This window comes from Camarhynchus parvulus, chromosome 20, assembly GCF_901933205.1.
Source record: "Camarhynchus parvulus chromosome 20, STF_HiC, whole genome shotgun sequence".
NCBI lineage: Eukaryota > Metazoa > Chordata > Aves > Passeriformes > Thraupidae > Camarhynchus > Camarhynchus parvulus.
This window is the reverse complement of record NC_044590.1, coordinates 8,037,530-8,057,771: the sequence shown is the minus strand read 5'-3', so window position 1 is coordinate 8,057,771 and position 20,242 is coordinate 8,037,530. Positions and strand designations below refer to the sequence as shown.

Here is a 20,242-nt window from a genome sequence, read left to right as displayed (position 1 = left end):
GTACTACCCAAGTAGCTGACATTAAATTCTAGAATTAAATTTATCATTTAATGTTATTGCTAGAAGGAAAATACAGCAATAAGATATGGCACTGGTACAACACAATTCTCTTCTTATGACTGGAAAAATGAGAAAATAGAAAAGTAGAAAAAGAAGGACATCAGGAAGGTGTACAAAATTTCACAATTAACAGTCACTCTTCCTCATCCCACAAAGCTGCTTAAAGCAGATCATCATTCATGAGGGAGGCATTGTGCCACCCATATCTAAATCCCTAATGTGTCCATTCACTCCTTGCAAAGTTAACAAGCCAATCTGGCAAAGCTCTGAATGCTCCTAAGAGACAATTTGACTTTTTGCTCCTGACAGTCAGAACTGCCCAGCAATGCAGGACCAGCCTCCCCCAGAATGTCCCATGCACACAAACTGACCCTGTGACGCAGATTAAACTGAGAACTCATTTAAATATTTCTTTGATTTAAAGCCAGCAAAACCTTCAAAACATGCAAAGTCCTATTTTATTACATCAATTACAATATTTTGCCACCCACACATATACTTAACAGTGGATGTGGAAGCTTGGTAAAACTAGTCAGCCCAGAGAGACTGGAATGAAGGTTGAAAAGGACACACACACATACACACAGGAATTCAGATTTCTCCAGGCAAAGGAGAGGGGAATAGGTAGCTTTGCACCTATCAATTAAGTCTTGCAGGATCTTGGAGAGTCAGGGTAGACAATCCTCCACTAGCCTCAGAAAAAGGCCTTGAGGTAGTGATGGTATTTCAGAAAATCTCATTAAATCTTACAAGAATGCAGACTGACATTACATTTTACACACAGTACAGCCAAAACATTCAAATTCCTTCAGTATTCCTTCTTAAACACAATCCAGGCAATTATTTCAGACAGTGTTTGTCACAGGAGCTTGCAATGACCTCATCCTAATTAACTACCTGTAAAGGAAGGCTGCAGTTCAAAGGGAAGCCAGGCTGTAGAGCCTGAGCCAAGTTCCAGGCTTTGCAACACTCGCTGGGTTTTCACAGTGTCAGCATTTTCATCTGCCCTCAGCAACCACACCCAGCTCAGTTTGAGTGTGAAAATGCAGATCTGGCCAGTGCCATGCAGGAGAAACACATTCTTCCTGCATGAGACATGAGACAACTGTTCAATTATACTAATGATTATTACAGAGAAAAAATATGTAAGGGCCCGAGGAAGGATTCAAACTGCTTTTGTCAAACCTGCAATCTTTACACAGCCCTTGGTCAGAAGTCAGTGGGAGTCGGGGAGTGCAATGGCTAATTGTCAGTATTTTTCTTTATAAATATGCAGTTTAAACAAGAGCATGCCCAAGAGGCTGACCCAGCCATCCCTCATTCCAGTCTGACCACTCCAAAAAAAATCCAATGAGCACTCACTGATATGACATGTTCATAACCATGAATTGGTCTTGAAGCACACTGAAATCAGTCTCCAGGGTAGTGAATGTTTGTCCCCATCATTCTGTTCTTCTAAGTTCCTAGATTCAGATTAAAAAAAAACCATAAATCAACCAGAAATAGCTGAAGTTGCTGGTTTCAAATCACATTGTTCTGCCACCAAAGCTCACTGCTTTACCTCTTGGTCTATCCCTCTTCTGTACTGAATGTGAAGGGCACTGATCACTGTAAAAGATAAAACCAAAGGCACAGTGTAAGTGTTTCTGGTTGGTTTAAAGAATCCCCCTCAAGAAATTCCCCTCAAAATAAAAATTCCTATCTAATTCATGGGTATTCCATATCAAAGCTGGAAATGTAGACACAATAAAAGGGTGTATATAATTTTTGATCACTATATTCAGAGAGAGATCCAGTTATAAAAGATGCTCACTCAGGAAACAGTTTAAGCTTCTATTTTTGAAGGTAATAAAGTTTTTATGGATTTGTGTTTGGACCTGTAAAACAAATATTCCTACACACCATGAGATAATAAATATCCAGGCAGGATGGACACTTTCAAGGATTTATGGATTACTTTTTCTTGGGATTTCTAGGAGCATATCAGGGATGTAGTGGATAGAGAAATGACAAAACCAATTAAGTTTAACAAAGGCAAGTGCTGGATTCTGCACCTGGGAGGGGCAGCCCTAGATGGAGGGACAGCCTGGGGACAGGGGCTCATTCTCACCAGATGGAATGCCAGTACCAACACTTCAGTACTACGTGCAGAAGTCTCTTTTGGGTGTTAACCTACTCCACGGGCTTTTTTAGCCCATTTTAGTGTCAAGAAAGACACGAAGGGATAATAAGTAGGTCTGCTTTCAGAGTTGAAGTGCAGGAAATCCTATGCAGGAAATGCTACTTGCAGTTGCCAATTTGACCAAGAGATGGTACTGTGTGTATGCACAGCCGTTACAAGGCAGTGATGATGGAATAAATACCTCCCTGTATCTAAACCACTCTGATTTAGAGGCTCAAAACTCATACATTTACTGCAAAGGTGCATTTAAGAACATTGATCGTTCAAAGAAAGTCAGAAGTTTGAGCACAGTTGGTTTACAATTTACAATGTAAGAAACAAGTTCAAGACATATACAAAAATCACATATAATTGACATTGAGCAATGTATGCTCAATAAATACAGAATTTTCTGGAAGATTTTCCCAATATTCTTCTTAGTGTTCCAAACTTCTGCAAATCTGGTGACCTCCAAGCTTTGTAATAGAGCAGTCAAAGCTCACACAAGGCAGGAGCATGCCCTTGTCACAAAGAAGGGAACAATATCCTGGGGTGTTCCAGGTAAAGAATGGCCAGCAGGTCAAGGGAGCTGATTCCTGCCTTAGGCAGCACTGCTGAGGCCACACCTGGAGTGCTGTGCCCAGGGCTGGGCTCGTCACCACAAGAGGTGAGCAGCAGCTCTTGGTGACCCTGCTTGAGCAGGAGCTGGGACAAGATGACCTCTGAGGTCCCTTCCAACCTCTTCCACTCTGCAGCTATTCTGTGGAAGTGAATCTATACAAAAAACCTAAAACTCAAGAGAGTTTGTTTCTAGCTTAAATAACACAGATAAGCAAACAATTGTAAAGTTTAATAAAGAAATACTAAGAAAACCACCAAACTCACTGGACTATATTATGTAATCAACTTCCTAAATTATTTTTGAGTTCGTTGGAGATGATAGGTTTGTGCAAAACTATTGATGACTCACTCCAGAGTGAAAGCTGTTCATTTCTGATGTATTTCTTGTCTTTTGACCAAGTGATATCAATCCAGTGATGTTCCTTTTATATTACACAACTTTAGGAACGTATTTAGTCCAAGTCTCCAGCTCAATATTTTTAAATAATCTCCATTAAGCTACACAAATTCAGTTGTTTCTTTTAACACATTTTCTCATTTTTAGAGCAGTTTCACTTTTCTGAATTGGGCACAAGGGCAATGGATGTACTGACTATATTTTTGAGCTCCTTGAAGGGTTTAGGATCTAAGTAGCTTGGGGTCAATGTTGGAGAGCAGCTGTCCTACAATGACATTGGAAGTGCATCTGTGCATTGTTCAGAGCCACATTAAGACTTGCATTTCCTACTCTGGGCTCCTCAGTGCACAGCTCCTTGAAGGAATTGTCACTGTCTGTCTCTAAATGCTTCCCCTCCTGCTGTGGAACTTCACCTCATCTGTAGCCTGTCTCCAGTGTGGTCTGAGAGATAAAAGAGTCCTCAACATCTGCACACCAGATAAGCTGGAAAGGTGGCAACACCACGTCCCACCCTGTACAAGGAAATCAAGCTAACAACTTTGCAAGAGGACAGTTTTTGAGACAGCTGGAGGAAAGAGCCACTGCCCACCAGAGCAAGCAGAAGCTGAATATTTTCATGGTACTCAGAACCAGCCATGGGCCAAGGTAAGCAAAATCATTTTTGTTAGTTCCAAGAATTTGCCAGCTGTGTGTCAGGAAGAGACAACTGTTCTTGCTCCAAGACAGAGTTCATGAGGCTTGGGGAAGAGCTGAGCTTGTAGGGCAGGAGCCAAGGGCTCTAAAGGCTGAGGGAGCTCAGTCTGCATGGCAAACTGCACAAAAGGCTCAGCAACCAAAAGCTGGTATTGATGCCTGAGTGAAGTCTGAGAAGCAGCAAGAAGCAGCCAAGGCAGACAGGTGAGGGCTTGGAAGCAAAGGTAAGTGAATCCTCAGCACAGGGAATGAGGGGGTGGGAGGAATAAAGGAGACAACACAACTGAAACAGAGATTTGACCAAGTGTTTGAGCCCCTGGAGCAGGGAAACAAGGCTCCAGGCAACCTTGAAGAAAGTGACAGTAAAAGCCATGAAAAGTCATATGATGGAGAGGGAGCCAGACTACACATCACTCATTATTCTACAAGACAGAACAGACATCTTCATCACAGAGAAGAAAACAGATGAGGTCAGAGCTGGCTCCATAAGGCCTGAACTGGTGCAGGGCTCTGAACTGGGACAGCCATGAGGGGATTTGAAAGCCAGACCAGAATGTTTCACTGAAATCACATGGAAAAAATTATATGGGGAAAAGAGAAACAAAGTACACAATCCAGTAAGAGTCCCCAACAAACACAGCAGGGACAACCACAATGGGAGAAGGTATCAATGCAGAGGACAAGACAGGACAAGACATCAGGAGAGAGCAGAGCAGTGAAATCTGCAAAGAGAGCAGTTATGGCTTCAGCACAGGAGCAATCAATTTAGCAGAGAAATGCTCTATGGATTTTAATTTTTTAGCTGCAACAGAGGGAGGAGCATGGGTCAGCAAGGGGAGATCGGTGACAGCAAGTGCCACATAAGGGGCAGCAGTTACAACCCACAGGGCCAAGGATCTTAGTGCTGGGCTACAAGCCAAAGAGGTAAATAAGGTCAGGATGATCCCAAGGCTGAGATAAAACAGGGAGTAATTGGGTGCTTGAAATTGTGACAATTTTTTTCTGTCTTCTGGTGCTGGACAGAAGCACATATGGTGTATATAAAGCCTGTGTAGGAGACAGGAGGAGAAGGAGGAGGATCATTCCTGTCTCCTGCATCTCTGGGTATGGCATTGTCAACTGATGTGGTACAAAGTAGGAAAAGCAGTGTTTGATCCAGCTGTGCATGTGAACCAGCAGTGAAGTTTGCACTTAATGATGTCAGGTATAAGCAAAGGCAGCTCAACAGTCACTCAACACCAGACCAACCAAGCTCAGAGTGAAGTCCCTACCATTACTGGATAGAAAGTCTCAAAAGCATGGGGAGAATGGGTGTTTCTCCACTCAGACAATCAGCTGTTTGTGTGCCCCAGAATGTGGCTCAGGGCCCGACTGCAGCCAGCTCACAGCCCCAAACTTATGCTCCATCTTCTCACACTACAGGTCTGAGCATCCAAAAATGTGATTTCATGATCCCAGAGAATAACAAAAGCCACCATACAGAAGAGATCAGCACTAAAAGGCTCATAGTGAGGAGAGGACAGCCATTCACCATCACTGTGAGCTTCTCAGCTCCAATACACAACTACCTGAAGCAGATGAAGAGGACCTTCCTCATCGTACAAACAGGTAATGCCGTTACAAACCTACCAGAGCTCTGCTCCTCCACCCACCTGAAGAACAGAGCTGGGGCCAAAAGCCATCTCCAGAGCTGGGCAGGGGTGCCAAATTTAGATGTGAGGCCAGTGAACTGCCTGTGTAAGGCAAAGTAGAGTCTCCTGCAGGATCATAACCACATCCCTTCCAGAAGAGACACTGCACACAATAACCAACACAGCTCCCCTACTCCATGATTGCAAAATGTTCATGGGATCTCTTCTCACTTTTGGGGTTAGTAATGCTCAAACCAAGCTGGCCTGTCACAGGTTTTTCTGTTAGAGCATTTTCTATGAGATCACTGAGAAGGGCAGCGGCTTTCAGCCCCAGCTTGTTTTACCATATTGTGAGCACTGGGCTGTGACTTCTGTTACACAACACTAAATTCCACAGGAACAGCAGGGCTGCACCATTCTGGCCATTCCTGGTTTCTACAAATCTATGGAAAGCACATCTCACTTTCAAGCAGGGAGGCCTGAGTGCATTCCTGCCCTTAGCAATGTTCAGTGGGCATTGAGCTGCTAAAGGGTCATGGCCCTCTCACAAGGAGAGCTATGGCTCCAGAGAGAGACAAGGTCCCTGCAGTCGGCACAGGTGAAGAATAAACAGTGTTTGGAATAAACACAACCAGATTTCTCTGTCTGCAGGACCACATTCTTCCAAAGCAGAGGAAATCCAGGCTGAATTTCCCATCTCCAGCCTGGGAGACCAGAAGCAGTGGAGTGCAGCAGTGGAGGAACAGGACCCAAACTTCTGGACTCTGTGTGTGAACACACCTGCCAATGCCCCCATTGGCCAGTACACTCTGTTTTTACGTGCCTCCAAATCCCCTCAGCTCCTGGGCAGCTTCACCCTCCTCTTTAATCCCTGGTGCAGAGGTAGGTGGTCAGAAACACAAAGGCAGGCTGGGATCAGCCACGTCACAAAAAACACTTTGGAGCCTCCATGGAGGGAGGCTGGGGCTGACTCACCCAGTGCTCCTTCCACTCCTGCCCTGCTCCCCACAGCACCTCAGGAGAGAGGTAGGGGCTCATAAAGCCCAAAGTTTCCTGCCTCAGCACTTCTGCCTCTTCCCTGGAGTACTGCACTGCAAGAGCCCTGTCCTTCTGCTAAGGGAAAAATGTTTGATTAAGTGTTTCCTATAATAGAGATTTTAGGACGAGTCAAGATTGTAATTGGTCTGGTTAAGGCCACTGTATCTTTCTTAGTATTAGAACTTATCAGCCAGGAGAGCCAGCCAGTGCAACAGCCTGGGTCCAGAGGAACTTTTTGGACAAGGCAATGGAGATGACAATGAAATTCTTCTTTCCTGTCTGATATTTACACTCTGAGGTATTTTTCAGGGCAGAATGCCAGGGACTGCCAAAGCACAGTGGAATCTGCTGATGCCGGAGAGATGCAAGTGCATCTGAGACCAGCAATGCTTTCTTCCTGATGCTTTTTTCCTCTAATCTAGATGATGAGGTGTTCTTGGCTAATGAGGCACAGCGGCAGGAGTACATCTTAAACCAAGATGGCATCATCTACCAGGGGACTGAAAATGCAATCCTAGCCCAACCCTGGGACTTCAGTCAGGTAAGCAAGAGGTCCAATATGTCTGTGCTCTCTTCCAACCACCAGCAGAGGAAAGGTGCATAAATCTGGTGTGTACAGGATGCTCTGATGAAAGAATTCTACTCATCTCCATGTTCTCTGCACCCACTACCTCCTGTGCAGGAGAACAGGGACCTGTGTATGAAGCCCTATAACCCAGCACATGTAATTTTAGCTTCCTTCTCAGGCTGTCCTCTATAAAGGAATGCATTGTTCTGTATCTGAGCTTTGTGTGCCTTCCTTCCATCAACAGGTATAAAAGCATTTAACAGAGCTCAATAATACTGTCTCTGTATAACAGGTAAAGTGAGGACAAGAAGATCTTTCTGTTTGTCTAAGGCCATCTGACACAGCCAGTGATTATTTCACTTTTGTGCCAGCAGATCATAAAATATCTCTGTGCCAGCCTAGAGAGTGCTCCAGAGAAGTGTTGTCTCCTTATCACAAAAGTTTCATACCTGCTTGGTGTTTCTCACGAGCAGCTCCTCAGAGCACTGACTCTTTCCTCTTCACAAAGCAGCCACCCCACTTTTCTTCTCATTGTTTACACCTATGGCCTGTTAAAGTCAGGCCTGCTCCTAATCTTTGATAATTGGCCCAACTGCAATTCCTTAGGGGTAAGATTACTTTCTACACTATCTTTATTTTCTCATATTCTATCCCCCTACAGAAAAGCATCAATTTCCTTCAATCAGGGAACACAGTATCATGGTGATGCATTTCCCACCTTCAATAAAGCTGGAGGTCTGTCCTCAGCTCCTTCTGCAGATCTCTGCCCTCCTCCACAGCCCACTTACCTAAAACCATCAGCAGAAAGGGAGAAACAGTCTGCACAGTCCCAAACCCTCGTAGGGACTCAAAAGAACAAAAGTTCATGGAGAATATCCTGAAGTGATGTCTTCTTGTTTCAGTTTGAGGAGGATATGGTTGACATCTGCTTCATCCTGCTGGCTCTGGGGGAGGACTTCCAAAGAGAAAAGGATCCTGCCCAGCGCAAAAGCCCCGTCCACGTCTGCAGAGCAGCTGCTGCCATGGTAAGGAGGGCACAGAGCAGCCCTGACCCGAGCAGGGGGCACCTTCTCACCCCCAGGTCAGGCCAAACCACTGACCAAAGAGGAAGCCGTTCCAAACAACACCTCCTGCCCATCTCCAGCCTGTCCTGATACTGCCTCAGCAGACACGTAGTGCTGCAGGAGGTTCTTAGTAGTGAGAGTGCACTTACTGACTAAATCTCAGAGGAGACTGCTGCCCCTGTTCTGCTCAGCCATGACCTTCATGCTTGGCACAAAAAAAAGTCCTCTTGGTTTCACCTCCTTTGGGAGAAGCTTCCACAAACAGGATCAGGGGGACCTACCAAAGAGTGGCAATTCCTTAATACATCTTTCTACCTCCTTCTCTGCAGCTGAACTGCAGTGAGTTTAGAAGCCTGACAGAATATGAGCCTGGGCAACACCATAATGGGACACCCCCTTCCAAGTGGCTGAGAAGCAGCCCCATCCTCCAGCAGTGGATTGCATCCAAATTCCAGCCCGTGCACTCTGGGAGGTGCTGGGTGTTTGCTGCAGTCCTGTGCTCAGGTACAGGGTGCTGGGTGTTTGCTGCAGTCCTGTGCTCATGTGAAATTTTATATCCTGAGGGAGGGATGCCTCTTGCAAAGTCCAAACAGCAATCCTGGTGCCATTCCTAAGAGGCCTAGCACCAGAAGAGGCTCTGCACCTATCAGCAGAGGCACCCTTAGGGCAGGGTGCACAACTGATTCACAGCTCTCTCTTCTGCACAGTTCTGAGGTGCCTGGGAATTCCCACCAGGGTGGTCACTGGCTTTACCTGGGCTCACAACACCAAGAGCAGCCTGAGTGTGGATGAGTACTACGATGAGGATGGGACACTGCTGACACAGGACAAGAGTGCTCGTGTCTGGTAAGAACCCATGGCAGGGCCCAAGCAAGAATTTGAGACAATACTTGAATGTGGGAAATGAAACCCAGGGGAAAGGAAAGAGATAAAACAGCTGCAAGGAGGTGACAGGAGACGGCTCAGCTGAGATCCTCTCTACAAGACTTGTTCTTGATAAACTGCTGCAACCCAAACTCAAGAGTGCCCTGTTTCTAGAGCCCACAAAGGAAGAATGATAGCCCAGTCCAGCTGCAGAAACTCCACTTGTTTCTCCACACACAACTCTGCTCTTCTCAAGATGAACTGAACTCCTTCAAGGGAGCATTAACCAGCTGTGGTTTGGCAAAAGCTTCACTGGGCTCAGTCCCTGGATGTAAGCTCATGCTGTTGCCTCTTGCAGGACCTTCCACGTCTGGAATGAATGCTGGATGGCTCGTTCAGACTTGCTACCAGAGTACAGTGGGTGGCAGGCACTGGATGCCACCTGCCAGGAAAAAAGCAAGGGTAAGATATCAGAGATGAGTTTGAGCAAGAGCAGGGGGGAAGTGAAGCAGGGGCAAATAAAGCTGTTCAATATTCCTCCTTTCCCTTCTTCCAGGGGAAAGGTGCAAAAAGACAGGAACTCATTCACCCCGATGACTTTAGGCACAAAGCTATCACTTATCTGTTTGGTTTGTGCAGCTCATGTAGCTCTATCACTGCCTCCTAAACTAGATATTTCACCAGTATAAGTCTAAACTAGGGATGGGTTTAGTTGGGAAAGCATCTGAATCTTAACTGGACCACATTTTCTCTTCAGGTCTATCCTTCTGTGGGCCAGCTCCTGTTCATGCCATCAAGGAAGGGGACACACAAGTTGATTATGATGTCTGCTACTTCTTTGCTGCCATCAATGCCAAGTGTCATGTGTGGATACACAAAGCAGATGACACCCTCAAGCCAGCTTTTGGTGGCACAAAATACACTGGTAACAACATCAGCACCAAGAGCGTGGGCAGTGAGCGCTGTGAGGACATCACACAGAACTACAAATATCCTGAAGGTATGGGCAGGCACAGGGCTGAGCACATTCCCTGTCACTATCACAAATCAGGAGTAAAAGACCAGAGCAGAGCCAAACCAGAGCACCAGGGTCATCCACTTCTCACTACTTCTCCTTCTTCAGTGGCACTAGAACACCTGATTCTCTCTGTCTACAGAGCCAAAGCAGAGGTCATCACCCAAACTTCACCCTGCTTAACGGCATTAAGGTCTGTGGAAGACCAGGTGTTTGTTGGTGTACCAAGCACTTCATGTATGGAATACCTTTTCTGATTTCTGTCATCTCTACACTCTGTACATCCACCTCCCATTACCTCTGTAATATTTATACGGATAGATGTATTTCAGACTCCAGCTTTCTGAAAAGGGCTGTTGTGCTCTCAGATACTGCCTGAATCTCTCCCTCAACAAGCAGCTCCCCTTCAGAATCTGAGTGCTGTTTCCCTGGCTCAACCATAACACCCCATCTTAACCTGTGGCTTGTTGGCTGCAGGAGACAACTGCAACTTCTCTACACATGAGAGCATGGAACTGTGCCTTAGCTACAGCAACAAAAAAGCAGCTGCCTCCTCTACTCTGAGAGATGCTAGCACCAAAGTGTTTTAAAAACTGTGACAACTATCCCCAAGTAGAATCTGTCAGGCACATGCAATGAATATCCTGACAGCTGAAGCTATCAAACTGATCCAACCAGAAGCACAAAAGGATATCTCTCTATGCTCTTAGGAACAGTTATCTACAGTGCTACCAGGAGAAATCAATGCCATTCTCCTGCTGCTTCTCACTAGTAAACAGGAAAGAGAACCAAAGTATATGCTTCCTTTTTTTGTGGCAGGTTCTCTCCAGGAAAAAAAAGTACTTGACAAAGCCTACAGAAATATGAAGGAACTTGAGACAGCCAGCAGCAGCAGCACACAGTTTATCTTCATTCCTACTGCTCTGGAAGAGCCAGTCAACCTTTTCATCCACTTCCAGTCAAGTTCTTTGCAACTGGGACAAGATATGACACTTTCCATTGAAGTGTTTAACCACAGTGATAGAGAAAAGGCTACTCATCTGGTAGTTGGGATCCAGGCTCTGCATTATAATGGTGTGCCCATTGCCCAACTTTGGAAGGAAGAGTTTCATTTTAACCTCCACAGCAATTCAGGTAAGGACTCTCCTGGGTGCATGGCTAGAAAAATCCTCTAGTGCTCTCATTTCAGAAAAGTTCCCCTAGCCCTAGGTTTACAAAAGGTGGCTGAATAGTTGATTCTAGGTGATTTCCCAGAGAGATTGTGAAGTCTCCCTAAGTGGAGATATTCCAGAACTGACTGGACACAATCCTGTGCCCTGGGATGCCTCTGCTTGGGCAGAAAGGCTGGACCAGATAATTCACTATTGTCCATTCCAACCTCACCCATTCTGTGAAATAAAACACTTTGGCAGCATCACCTTAGACGTTTCCAATCTGCAAATCCACTTGAACATTAAACATTTAAATGCTTAAACATTTAAATGCTGCAGCTTTTAGTACAATGCTGGGCACTGAACACTCCTAGGTGTCATGCAGGGAAAGACCAGACTGCACCAGACTCAGATTCATCACCTGTTACTTCACCCCTCTGTTCCAGTCAATAACTTGAAGGTCTCTGTGCCTTACACATGGTTTGGAAAAGAGCTGGGAGAGAACCACCTGCTCAGGCTGACTGCTGTGCTCAGAGACGAGGACTCCTCCTTCATGTACCTGGCACAGGAAGAAATCAGCATTTGTGATTCCCCTCTCACCATTGAGGTAAGATTGGGCTGTCATTCTGCCTCTGCAGTGGGGAGAAAACACCTTTTGTAGTCATAAGCAGCAAAACAATTCTGCTGGGTTCAGGGGCTCTCTGAGAAAGCAGAGCAGAAGAAATTAAGCTGGACTTTGCCTCTTCTGGCAAACGGCACCTCAGGCACCAAAAAATCACACATCTCCCTTTAATCATAGAAGAATAGATTTTCTTCTCTCAGTTTCAGTTCATTTGCTTCTTTCAACAGTTCCCAGAAAACATGGTCCAGTATGAGCCAAGCACAGCAAAGATCAGCCTCCAGAACCCCCTCATGGAGCCCCTGGAGCAGTGCGTGGTAGCAGTCACAGGGCGAGGGCTCATTTACAGACAAAGGAATTACAGGTAAAGTGCAAAGTCCTGATCCAAGAACAGCAAATGGAAAAAGAGACACAATACAAGCAAGAGAAACCCTTGCACAGGAAAGGCTGTCCCCAGAAATAACCAGGTAACAACATGGTAGGAAAATATCACTATAGCATGAAAGGCCCAAGCATCCCATCCTTTATTTACAGATAATACAGATGATTTTCAGACTGAAAAGGAGAAAAGCCAACTAAGAGAACTTGCAACAGATGTGTAACACTCAAGTTGAAGCCAATATGGCATCTATGAAAGCTTCAACATCAAAGGCATAGACAGCAAAAGGAAAACCTCCTGCCAACAAAAAGGATAACCAAGGAAATGCTACAAGACTTAAGTCAGAAACACACATGAAATAAGACAAAATTAGAGGTCACTGAAACGAGCTATGAAATTTAGAAACTATTTGCTCTTGAGAGATCAATTACTTTCTAGTGAGCAACTTAAACATCCCTAAGTGGAGTGAAACTGTATTGTTTATGACATCTTTCCATCCATTACCCACTGTAAACAATAAAGACAGTGGTGTTTTCCCTTCTCTACTGAAGAACCAGGCAAATGTGACTTAGCCAAGAGCCACCAAAGGGGCATGCTCCCCTTCACATGACAAACACCCCACATTTGTCCCAAGAAGCTGCATTAGGACAGCCCCCTTAGATGTCTCCATGGAGGATTTCTCTGTCCTATCTCCCTCCCAAACTACTGTTAGATAACAATTTCACTGTGGTAGTTCAAGTAACTGCCAGCTTTCTTCTATTTCTTTTTATTCCTTTCCTTCTTTTTGGCGCCACATTCCTTTCTAGCTAATGCATATCCCAGACACAGGAAACTAAAAACACAAAGAGGGCGATTGCTGTATAATCCCTTCTCTCCTTTCAGGCTGGGCTCTGTGCAAGCTAAAAGCACTCAAGAGCTGGAAATCCCATTCACCCCCACCCGAGCAGGGCCCAGAAGACTCACTGCATGTCTTACCTGCCTCCAGCTCCAGAACCTGAAGAGCTACAGAACAACCAACATTGCAGCTGCCTGAGGCCAGCTCAGAACAGGTCCTTACCAAAGAGCGGCTGTGATCTGTGCCCTGATCATGGGCAAGCACAGATGTTAACAGTTTAATAAAAGTTATATTTAAAACCATGTCTGATTTCGATTATGTGCACAAACTCAACTCTCTCCCATCTGCCACCATGTTTACTCTGCAGTTTTAGAAGCTGAGCCTCACTGTGACAAAGATGGGCTGAATGCTGAAGCACACATTGCAGTTCTCACCACACCTGTGCTGAGCCCACCAGTGCTTAAGTCTTCTGCCCTACCTGTGACAAAGTAAAGGGTATCCTGGAACTTTAAAGTGATGATAGATGTAGGATGTCTCTAGGGATACATATATATATATATAGGGGGATATCTCCCCCTGTAGATCCTTGACATTGGTAAGGTAGTAAACAATATTTTCTGCTGCTTTCTGAGAAAATAAGAGAAAGCTTGTTCACTGGTCTCTAAGACAGTGAACGGGAAATATACAGGAAATAGCAGCAGTGCAGCACATTTTATAATTATTCACTGGGCTGCTTGCAAAAGAAGCAAGACCCTTTCATTCTGTATGTATTCTTTGTCCTCTGAAGACAGATAAAGCAACTAATGTAAATCTAGCAGTATTTTATTTTTCTCTGAACCCCACAGTAGCTTTAATGTCCAAAGAATGGGGCATGTTCAGAAGCAGCACTGCATCATCCCAAAAATCCAAGCAAAATGACACCTTTGCCATGGCAAAGGGCAACTTCATGGAGAGGTTCTTCCAAGTAGCAGTGAAGTTCTCTCCTCCATTGTTCTCATCATTTTCCAAACAGCCAAACAACAGCAAAGTTCACTGGAAATGCAGATGCCACAGCCAGTGGCAGCAACACACGTAGGCACAGAAGAGTTAAAGCTGACCCTGTGTGAAGTTCTTGACTTTGTTCATGTTGTGATCTACTGCACCAGTTAGAAACTGCACCCAGCCTTCCTCTGATGGTGGACATACATGGCTTGTCCTGCAAAAGGGGAGGAAATTCATTAGGGAAGCCTCCTGGTGTGTTATGCATCCAGACAACACGGGGGTACTGTGAAGCTCTGAATAACCACAGCAGTAGAACAGTGCTGTTCTAGCCCCAGGGGGCTTTGAGCAAGAACCCACACTCATGTCTGCAGTCCCAAACCAAAACAAGGAACCACTATCATCCCTAGCACCTTTTTCTCACTCCCATCCCTTTGTGACCAGATAACATCATCATTGCTCTGAAATGCCAGCATCTACTGTCTAGAAATGAGTCATCTTTGACATGAGGCACAAAGGTATCAACCTTCACAGCACTGTAGCTCATACTCACTTTGCAATCTCTAAGACTTTCGTTAATACTGAGGCCAATTTAGCAGCCTAGAGAGAAACAAAAGGGAAATAAGGTGAGCCAAATGAGAGGAAATGGAGGGTCTGAACAGTACTGGAAAATGAAGAGGACTATAGGGATGCACAAAAGCCAAGAATGAATAAAACTGCCATGGATCCTGCTGCAGAATGAAGTTATCCATCACTGCCATGCTGGAAGTGCCTCCCAACCTACTCCTGGCTGTGATAGTTAAAAATAACCTGTTTTTTAAAGCATACATTAAAATGCCTTTTTTAAAAAAAGATAAGCCTATTAGAAATTAGTAATTGATATTAAAGTACAAAGTTGCAAGTGATTGATTTTAATGCAATTTGATATTAAGTGATTCTTTTTTACTCCAAAAAAATCAAGCCACTGGCCAAAATCATGAAAACAGGATGAAGAATAAAAGAAATTCCAGATACCAGCAGATCTGTACTTGATTTATGATGCAAGGGATGTTTCAAAGTTCAGTCAGGTTGCCAGAGTGTTGCCCAGTCAAGTTTTCAGTGCTGCCAAAGATGCAGACTCCACTGCTTCTCCAAGCAGCTTGTTTCAATGCTTAAATACACTCACTGTAAGAGTTTTTCATTCCATAGATAGCCTTATTTGAGCAATACTGCACTACCCAAGAAAAGAAGTACATCTGCAGTACCTAGGCAGCCTTAGACATCACTTTCCTGAGGTTCTATCACTGAAAATCTCTATGGATTATAGTTCAGAACTGAAGTTTTAAATGGCCATACTTTTCCCTGAAGAGGTACAGCTGCAGAACGTGTGTCCCCCTGAAGGGAGTTAAGTGTGCAAGAAGAAAGGGCACTCTTCATCCTTAAGAAATTATTACTGAGGCAGTCACTAGCACCCATCTCTCCCTGAAGTCACCTAACTCCTCCAATCTGATTTCTTCCCATTCCCTACAGCCAGAGCACTGTCCCATGCGCAGATGCTCAGGCACTGAGCTATCAATACAGTGCAGATGCTCAGGCACTGAGCTATCAGGACTGCAGGTACTCACATTAAGTCGCACAGCCAACGGGTTCACAGGTGGGTACATGCTCAGGGCCAGCTCATCAACACTGGAACAGAAAAGAGGGGAGCAAGGAAGGAATGTTCTGATAGCACAACTCATACACCCTGGTCAAAGCCTGCCCCAATCCTGAATGCAAGTCAGGAACAACAGTGAGATGTCAGCTGTACCTATGGGATGTTTCCCACTGCCTTCTCAGTCACCTGCGTGTCCCTGTCACTGTGGAGTGAGATGTGGTCACAGCTCCATCCCCTATGCTTCTCTCCTGACCTACACAACCCTCAGGAGCTTAACAGCCTTCCCACCACATCTGTGTCCACCACCTGCTCACAGCTCCAGTATCATAAAGGTTGTTCCTAACTCCTCACTCAAGACCTCAAAGAAAGACCAGGACTGCTCAGAGGGAAAAGCAGCAAGGGGAGAAGCCTGCTTACCTTGGGCTGATCTCATTAGCAATGTCTGCCAGGTCATCCAGCTGTGCAATGTGCTCTGGAGAATCAGCTTTGCCATGGGCCTTCACAGCAGCCAAGACCTTCTTCAGGCAAGCTTTAGAAGCCTTCATCAGTCCCATGCAGGAGCTGAGCAGCCGCCTGTCAGCCTCTGACCAGTACGTGTCCCTGTTGCCCCGAAAGCCCAGCTCTTCATCTTCCATGATGTCCCCATAGGGATCCTGCCCTTCCACCAGTGCCTGAGAACAAAGAGGCACTGAAGATCCAGAGCCTAACATCAATTCCAGTAACACCCAGGAGCAAAGGGAAAGCATAATCTAGACATCATATAAATAATTAATGGAGAAATCACAGTTTGTTAACGCTAAAATGACTGGATTAAGAAAAACCATCACTCTAACACTGCAAACAGCAAGAACCTGGTGAATTCTTACATGATCCTAAATTGCCTCCCCCATTCCCAATTCAGGACATGGCTTTACAAAAATCTTATACAAAGTAAACCCAGTTTGAGAATAAAAACTCATTAAAATCCATGCATAAAACAATAATCTATGTCATGTTGGAGCAAATTTATATTAAAGCCTGGATGTAAAATAATTCCTGTGTTCCATCACTGAACCACCCTAGAGGGTGGCTGGGCACTGGAACTGGCTCCCCAGAGAAGTGGTCACAGCCCCAAACCTGCCAGAGCTCAAGGAGCATTTGAACAACTCTCAGGCACATGGTGGAATTGTTTGGGTTGTCCTGTGCAGGACCAGGAGCTGGACTTGATGATCCTTGTGTATCCCTTCCAATTCAGCATATTCTGAGTCTATGAATCCACCATTGCAGGTCCCTCTAAGGCTTAGGGGCTTCCTTACATGTTCCATCTCCTCCACAGCATCCTTGACCACACCTAGAGATGCAGCCAGAGCCGACACAACAGCTGCCTGGTTATCTGCAAAAGCAAAAGGATGAAAATTGTGGCACTCTGTGTTTCAAATCAGTTTGCAACAACCTCCACCTAGGCTTGCAATCACTTGCAAGGATCAAACTTCCTGCAGAGCTCAGAGCTGCACTGTTGTCAGACAAAGAATCTGACCTGATTTCCAAGCTTATACATTTCAAAACCAGTCGAGTTTTTGAGTTATTCTCCATTCAGCTTTTACTGTACCAGCTGGAATGCCCTTGCAAAAGCTATTGATATTCCAAGACAATACATCCTGGAGCTGTTGCTCTGCATTTACAACACTCACCTCGTGGCAGGTTAGACACTTGCTCACAAGCCTCCCACACCCCTCCAGTTGATATCAGCTGTTCCTGAGACAAGCTGAAACAAAACAAAACAAAACAAAACAAAACCCTCAAGGTCAGAGTCAATAACAGCACTGTGCTAGACTGTGGTTTGTTTCATTTTCTGCAACAAAGATGATAAATATCAGCAAAAGTTCTGCTGCGAAGATGTCACCAACTAGCTTGTCACTAGGATGCCAAGTCTGTGTAGAGCCCTTACTGCCTCCTAACAAGTATACTTGTAACTTTTTCTTGCCTTTTTTCCCAAAAATTATCACAAAAATCACAGAACTGTGCAATTGAAAATTACAACCTCTCCACTGGGGCATTGAGAATTGTGTCTGTGAGCTGGATCATCCCTTCCACTACTTCAGTGGTAGCATCTCGAACCATCTTCCGAAGGGTAGTACCTGGGTGAGACAGAGAAAGAACAAGAAAGTTGGCAAAATGTCAGCACTGACGGACAGCAAGTGCTGAAGATGAACACACAGACTGCTCTGTTTGTGTGGATACACTGTATAAATGAAGTTACAAGTATTTTGAAGAAAGGAAAATGCTTCCCAGTTCCAAAGGAACTCTGGACAAGGATTTCAACACTTCATACATTTCAATGCTCAATCAACTACATAACCTCCTACATCATCACTCTCCCACAGATGGAAAACTACAGCATCAGACAGACAATAACCTCACTCATAACCACGTTCAAAGTCTATAGAACAGCTGATAATGGGATACCATGCTAATAAAAACTTGCTGATACCAGACCTCATTAGGCTCTGAAACACTGGGTTTCTCTATATAGTGGTGGCAAAAGAACCCCCATCCTATGCAGGGGTGACTGTCTTGCTCACTAGCTCACCTTGGCCCTTGGGTAGCCAGTAGTACACTGTGGCAACTGCAAGAATGGCATTTTGGACATCCTCACTCAGCTTCCGGCAGTTCTGAAAACGGAGAGGCAAAAGGATCATCCAGGAGTAACACACAGCTGCAGCACATGTAGGAATCCTCACAGGCAATCACTGGCTTTCAGACTGCTCTGAGAAAAGGGAAGAATAGCAATGGCCAGTGTGCTTGAGAAACGAATATAGCACAAGAAGAAGGCACCATAAGCCAGCTGTATGCATCTTAGCCTGCCTCATGATTCAGTAACAAAACATTCCCTGGTGTGGTGGTCATGCATCAGAAAAGTAACTTAGATCATTATTCTGAACTGAAGGTCGTTTTTTTTTCCTCTCTTCTGAACACCTGTATGATCAAATTCTCTCAACTGATAGCAAAAATATTGCATATTCTTTGTTAAACCTAAGGTCTGTATTCTCCAATACTCTGTCTCTATCAGCAATGAGCAATAGCTGTGAAAGAATATAAGAACATTTTTATTTAGTATATTTCCCTACCTTAGAGAAAATTCTTCTATGGGCAGTTCTGGGATTATATTAATACACTGTACAGTACACAGCCCATTTAGTCAAATGAACCAAGAAATACCTGAAGCTTGCACACACACTGCAATTTCATAGTCTGTCAAGGCTTTCCCTCACCTCTGCAGAAGGTAGTGGAGGCCTTGAGAATGCCAGACTCAGCTTTGTAGCTTCCTGTGATGTTACTTGGAATGTCTGACCTAAAAAAAAATCCAACAGGAGCAAAAGAAGAGACAGTAACTCAGGTAAAAGATAAAATAACAGAGCAGCAGCTCTGATTCTACTGCTTGTTTACCATTTCACCCAAGCCATACAAACATATAAACCAAACCCCAGTGGAAAGAAAAACTCTCTGCTGCATTTGTGCCATGCATTGCTTGTGTCCTGGGTCTGCTTTTTCTCACTTGGCTGGTAGTGAACCCCAGTCTGCATCCTGGTTCATGACCTGTTCACCAGGATGTGCCAGGAGGCTTTAACAGAGACCTTTATAAACTTTGTGTGAACGGTTCAATATCGGCCTTTGCTTTGCCACACCTTGGAGTGTCTGGTGACCAGAGTTAGGGTGGTCAGACACTGGAACAGGCTGGCCTGGGCGGTGGTGGGGTCACTAACCCTGGGAATGTTCAGGAGGCTGGATCTGGCACTGACGTGGTTTATGGTTTACAGTTGGGTAAACAGTTAGCGGCTGGACTTGATGATCTTAAAGATCTCTCTCTTCCGTGACTCCGTGAGTGGAGAGCACACCCCACATCTGGAGACCCGCGGGGAGGGCAGCCCTGTCCCGGACCGGCCCCGCGGGTACCCGGCACCCCCCGAATCCCGGCCCGGCCGCTCCCCGCCCGTACCTAGCGCGTCCCAGAAGCGCGGCAGCTCGAACGGCTCTCGGCCCTCGCTCGGCTCTCCCTCTGCAACGGCACAGACACAGCTCAGCCCGCGGGGAGCCGGCCCGGCTCGGCCCGACCCCCGCCCGGTCCCGGCCCCGGCCCTGGCCCGCACCTCGCAGCCGCGCCAGCACCGCCCGCAGCGCCCCGCGCACGTCCCGCAGCGGCTCCCGCGCCTCCATCGCTGCGGGGCGGCCCCGGAGCGCCGCAGAGGCGCGTCACGTCCGCTCCGGGAGCGGCCCCGCCCCATAGAGACACACCCGCCATACAGACAGCCCCATAGGGACAGCCCCACCCCATAGAGGCAACCCCGCCCCATAGACAACCCCATAGAGACAGCCCCGCCCCATAGAGACAACCCCATAGAGACAGCCCTGCCCCGCAGACAACCCATAGAGACAGCCCTATTCTATAGAGACAGCCCCATAGAGGCAGCCCCACCCCACAGACAGCCCTACCCCACAGACAGCCCCACCCCATAGACAGCCCCATAGAGAGCCCCACCCCACAGAGACAGCCCCGC

The 20,242-nt window shown here is 45.9% G+C and overlaps 2 protein-coding genes across 3 annotated transcripts; one reads left to right on the top strand and one right to left on the bottom strand.

The window, feature by feature from the left end:
• Positions 1-3,767: 3,767 nt before the first annotated feature.
• EPB42 (erythrocyte membrane protein band 4.2) lies at positions 3,768-13,485 on the top strand. The gene is made up of 13 exons (XM_030963424.1): positions 3,768-3,884; positions 5,355-5,540; positions 6,215-6,445; positions 7,024-7,142; positions 8,072-8,194; positions 8,563-8,737; positions 8,941-9,079; positions 9,456-9,559; positions 9,855-10,097; positions 10,932-11,246; positions 11,710-11,870; positions 12,113-12,246; positions 13,144-13,485. Exons 1-13 carry the CDS (start codon positions 3,875-3,877, stop codon positions 13,292-13,294), a joined length of 2,091 nt encoding a protein of 696 aa, XP_030819284.1. The 5' UTR covers positions 3,768-3,874; the 3' UTR covers positions 13,295-13,485.
• A 417-nt stretch (positions 13,486-13,902) lies between these two features.
• On the bottom strand, positions 13,903-19,971 carry CCNDBP1 (cyclin D1 binding protein 1). 2 transcript variants are annotated; one of them, XM_030963425.1, is made up of 11 exons: positions 19,835-19,971; positions 19,684-19,743; positions 18,959-19,038; positions 18,277-18,358; positions 17,728-17,824; positions 17,378-17,451; positions 17,003-17,079; positions 16,125-16,378; positions 15,679-15,739; positions 14,628-14,674; positions 13,903-14,291 (listed from the first exon to the last, which is right to left on the bottom strand). In XM_030963425.1, the coding sequence occupies exons 1-11, from the start codon at positions 19,899-19,901 to the stop codon at positions 14,183-14,185; spliced, it is 1,008 nt and encodes a 335-aa protein (XP_030819285.1). In that variant the 5' UTR covers positions 19,902-19,971; the 3' UTR covers positions 13,903-14,182. The 2 variants fall into 2 exon arrangements, with proteins under 2 accessions (XP_030819285.1, XP_030819286.1); XM_030963426.1 differs by lacking the exons at positions 19,684-19,743; positions 19,835-19,971 and having other exon boundaries at positions 18,277-18,453; positions 18,959-19,026.
• Between the last annotated feature and the right edge of the window lie 271 nt (positions 19,972-20,242).

Coding starts and splice junctions, on each gene's coding strand:
- EPB42 (XM_030963424.1), top strand. Junction 5,541..6,214: donor CTTCCTCATCGTACAAACAG/GTAATGCCGTTA, acceptor CTCTGTCTGCAG/GACCACATTCTTCCAAAGCA. Junction 9,080..9,455: donor GACAAGAGTGCTCGTGTCTG/GTAAGAACCCAT, acceptor TGCCTCTTGCAG/GACCTTCCACGTCTGGAATG.
- CCNDBP1 (XM_030963425.1), bottom strand. CDS start 19,901: ATGGAGGCGCGGGAGCCGCTGCGGGACGTGCGCGGGGCGCTGCGGGCG. Junction 17,452..17,727: donor CTCAATGCCCCAGTGGAGAG/GTTGTAATTTTC, acceptor GTTTTGTTTCAG/CTTGTCTCAGGAACAGCTGA. Junction 15,740..16,124: donor GCTAATGAGATCAGCCCAAG/GTAAGCAGGCTT, acceptor TTTCTGTTCCAG/TGTTGATGAGCTGGCCCTGA.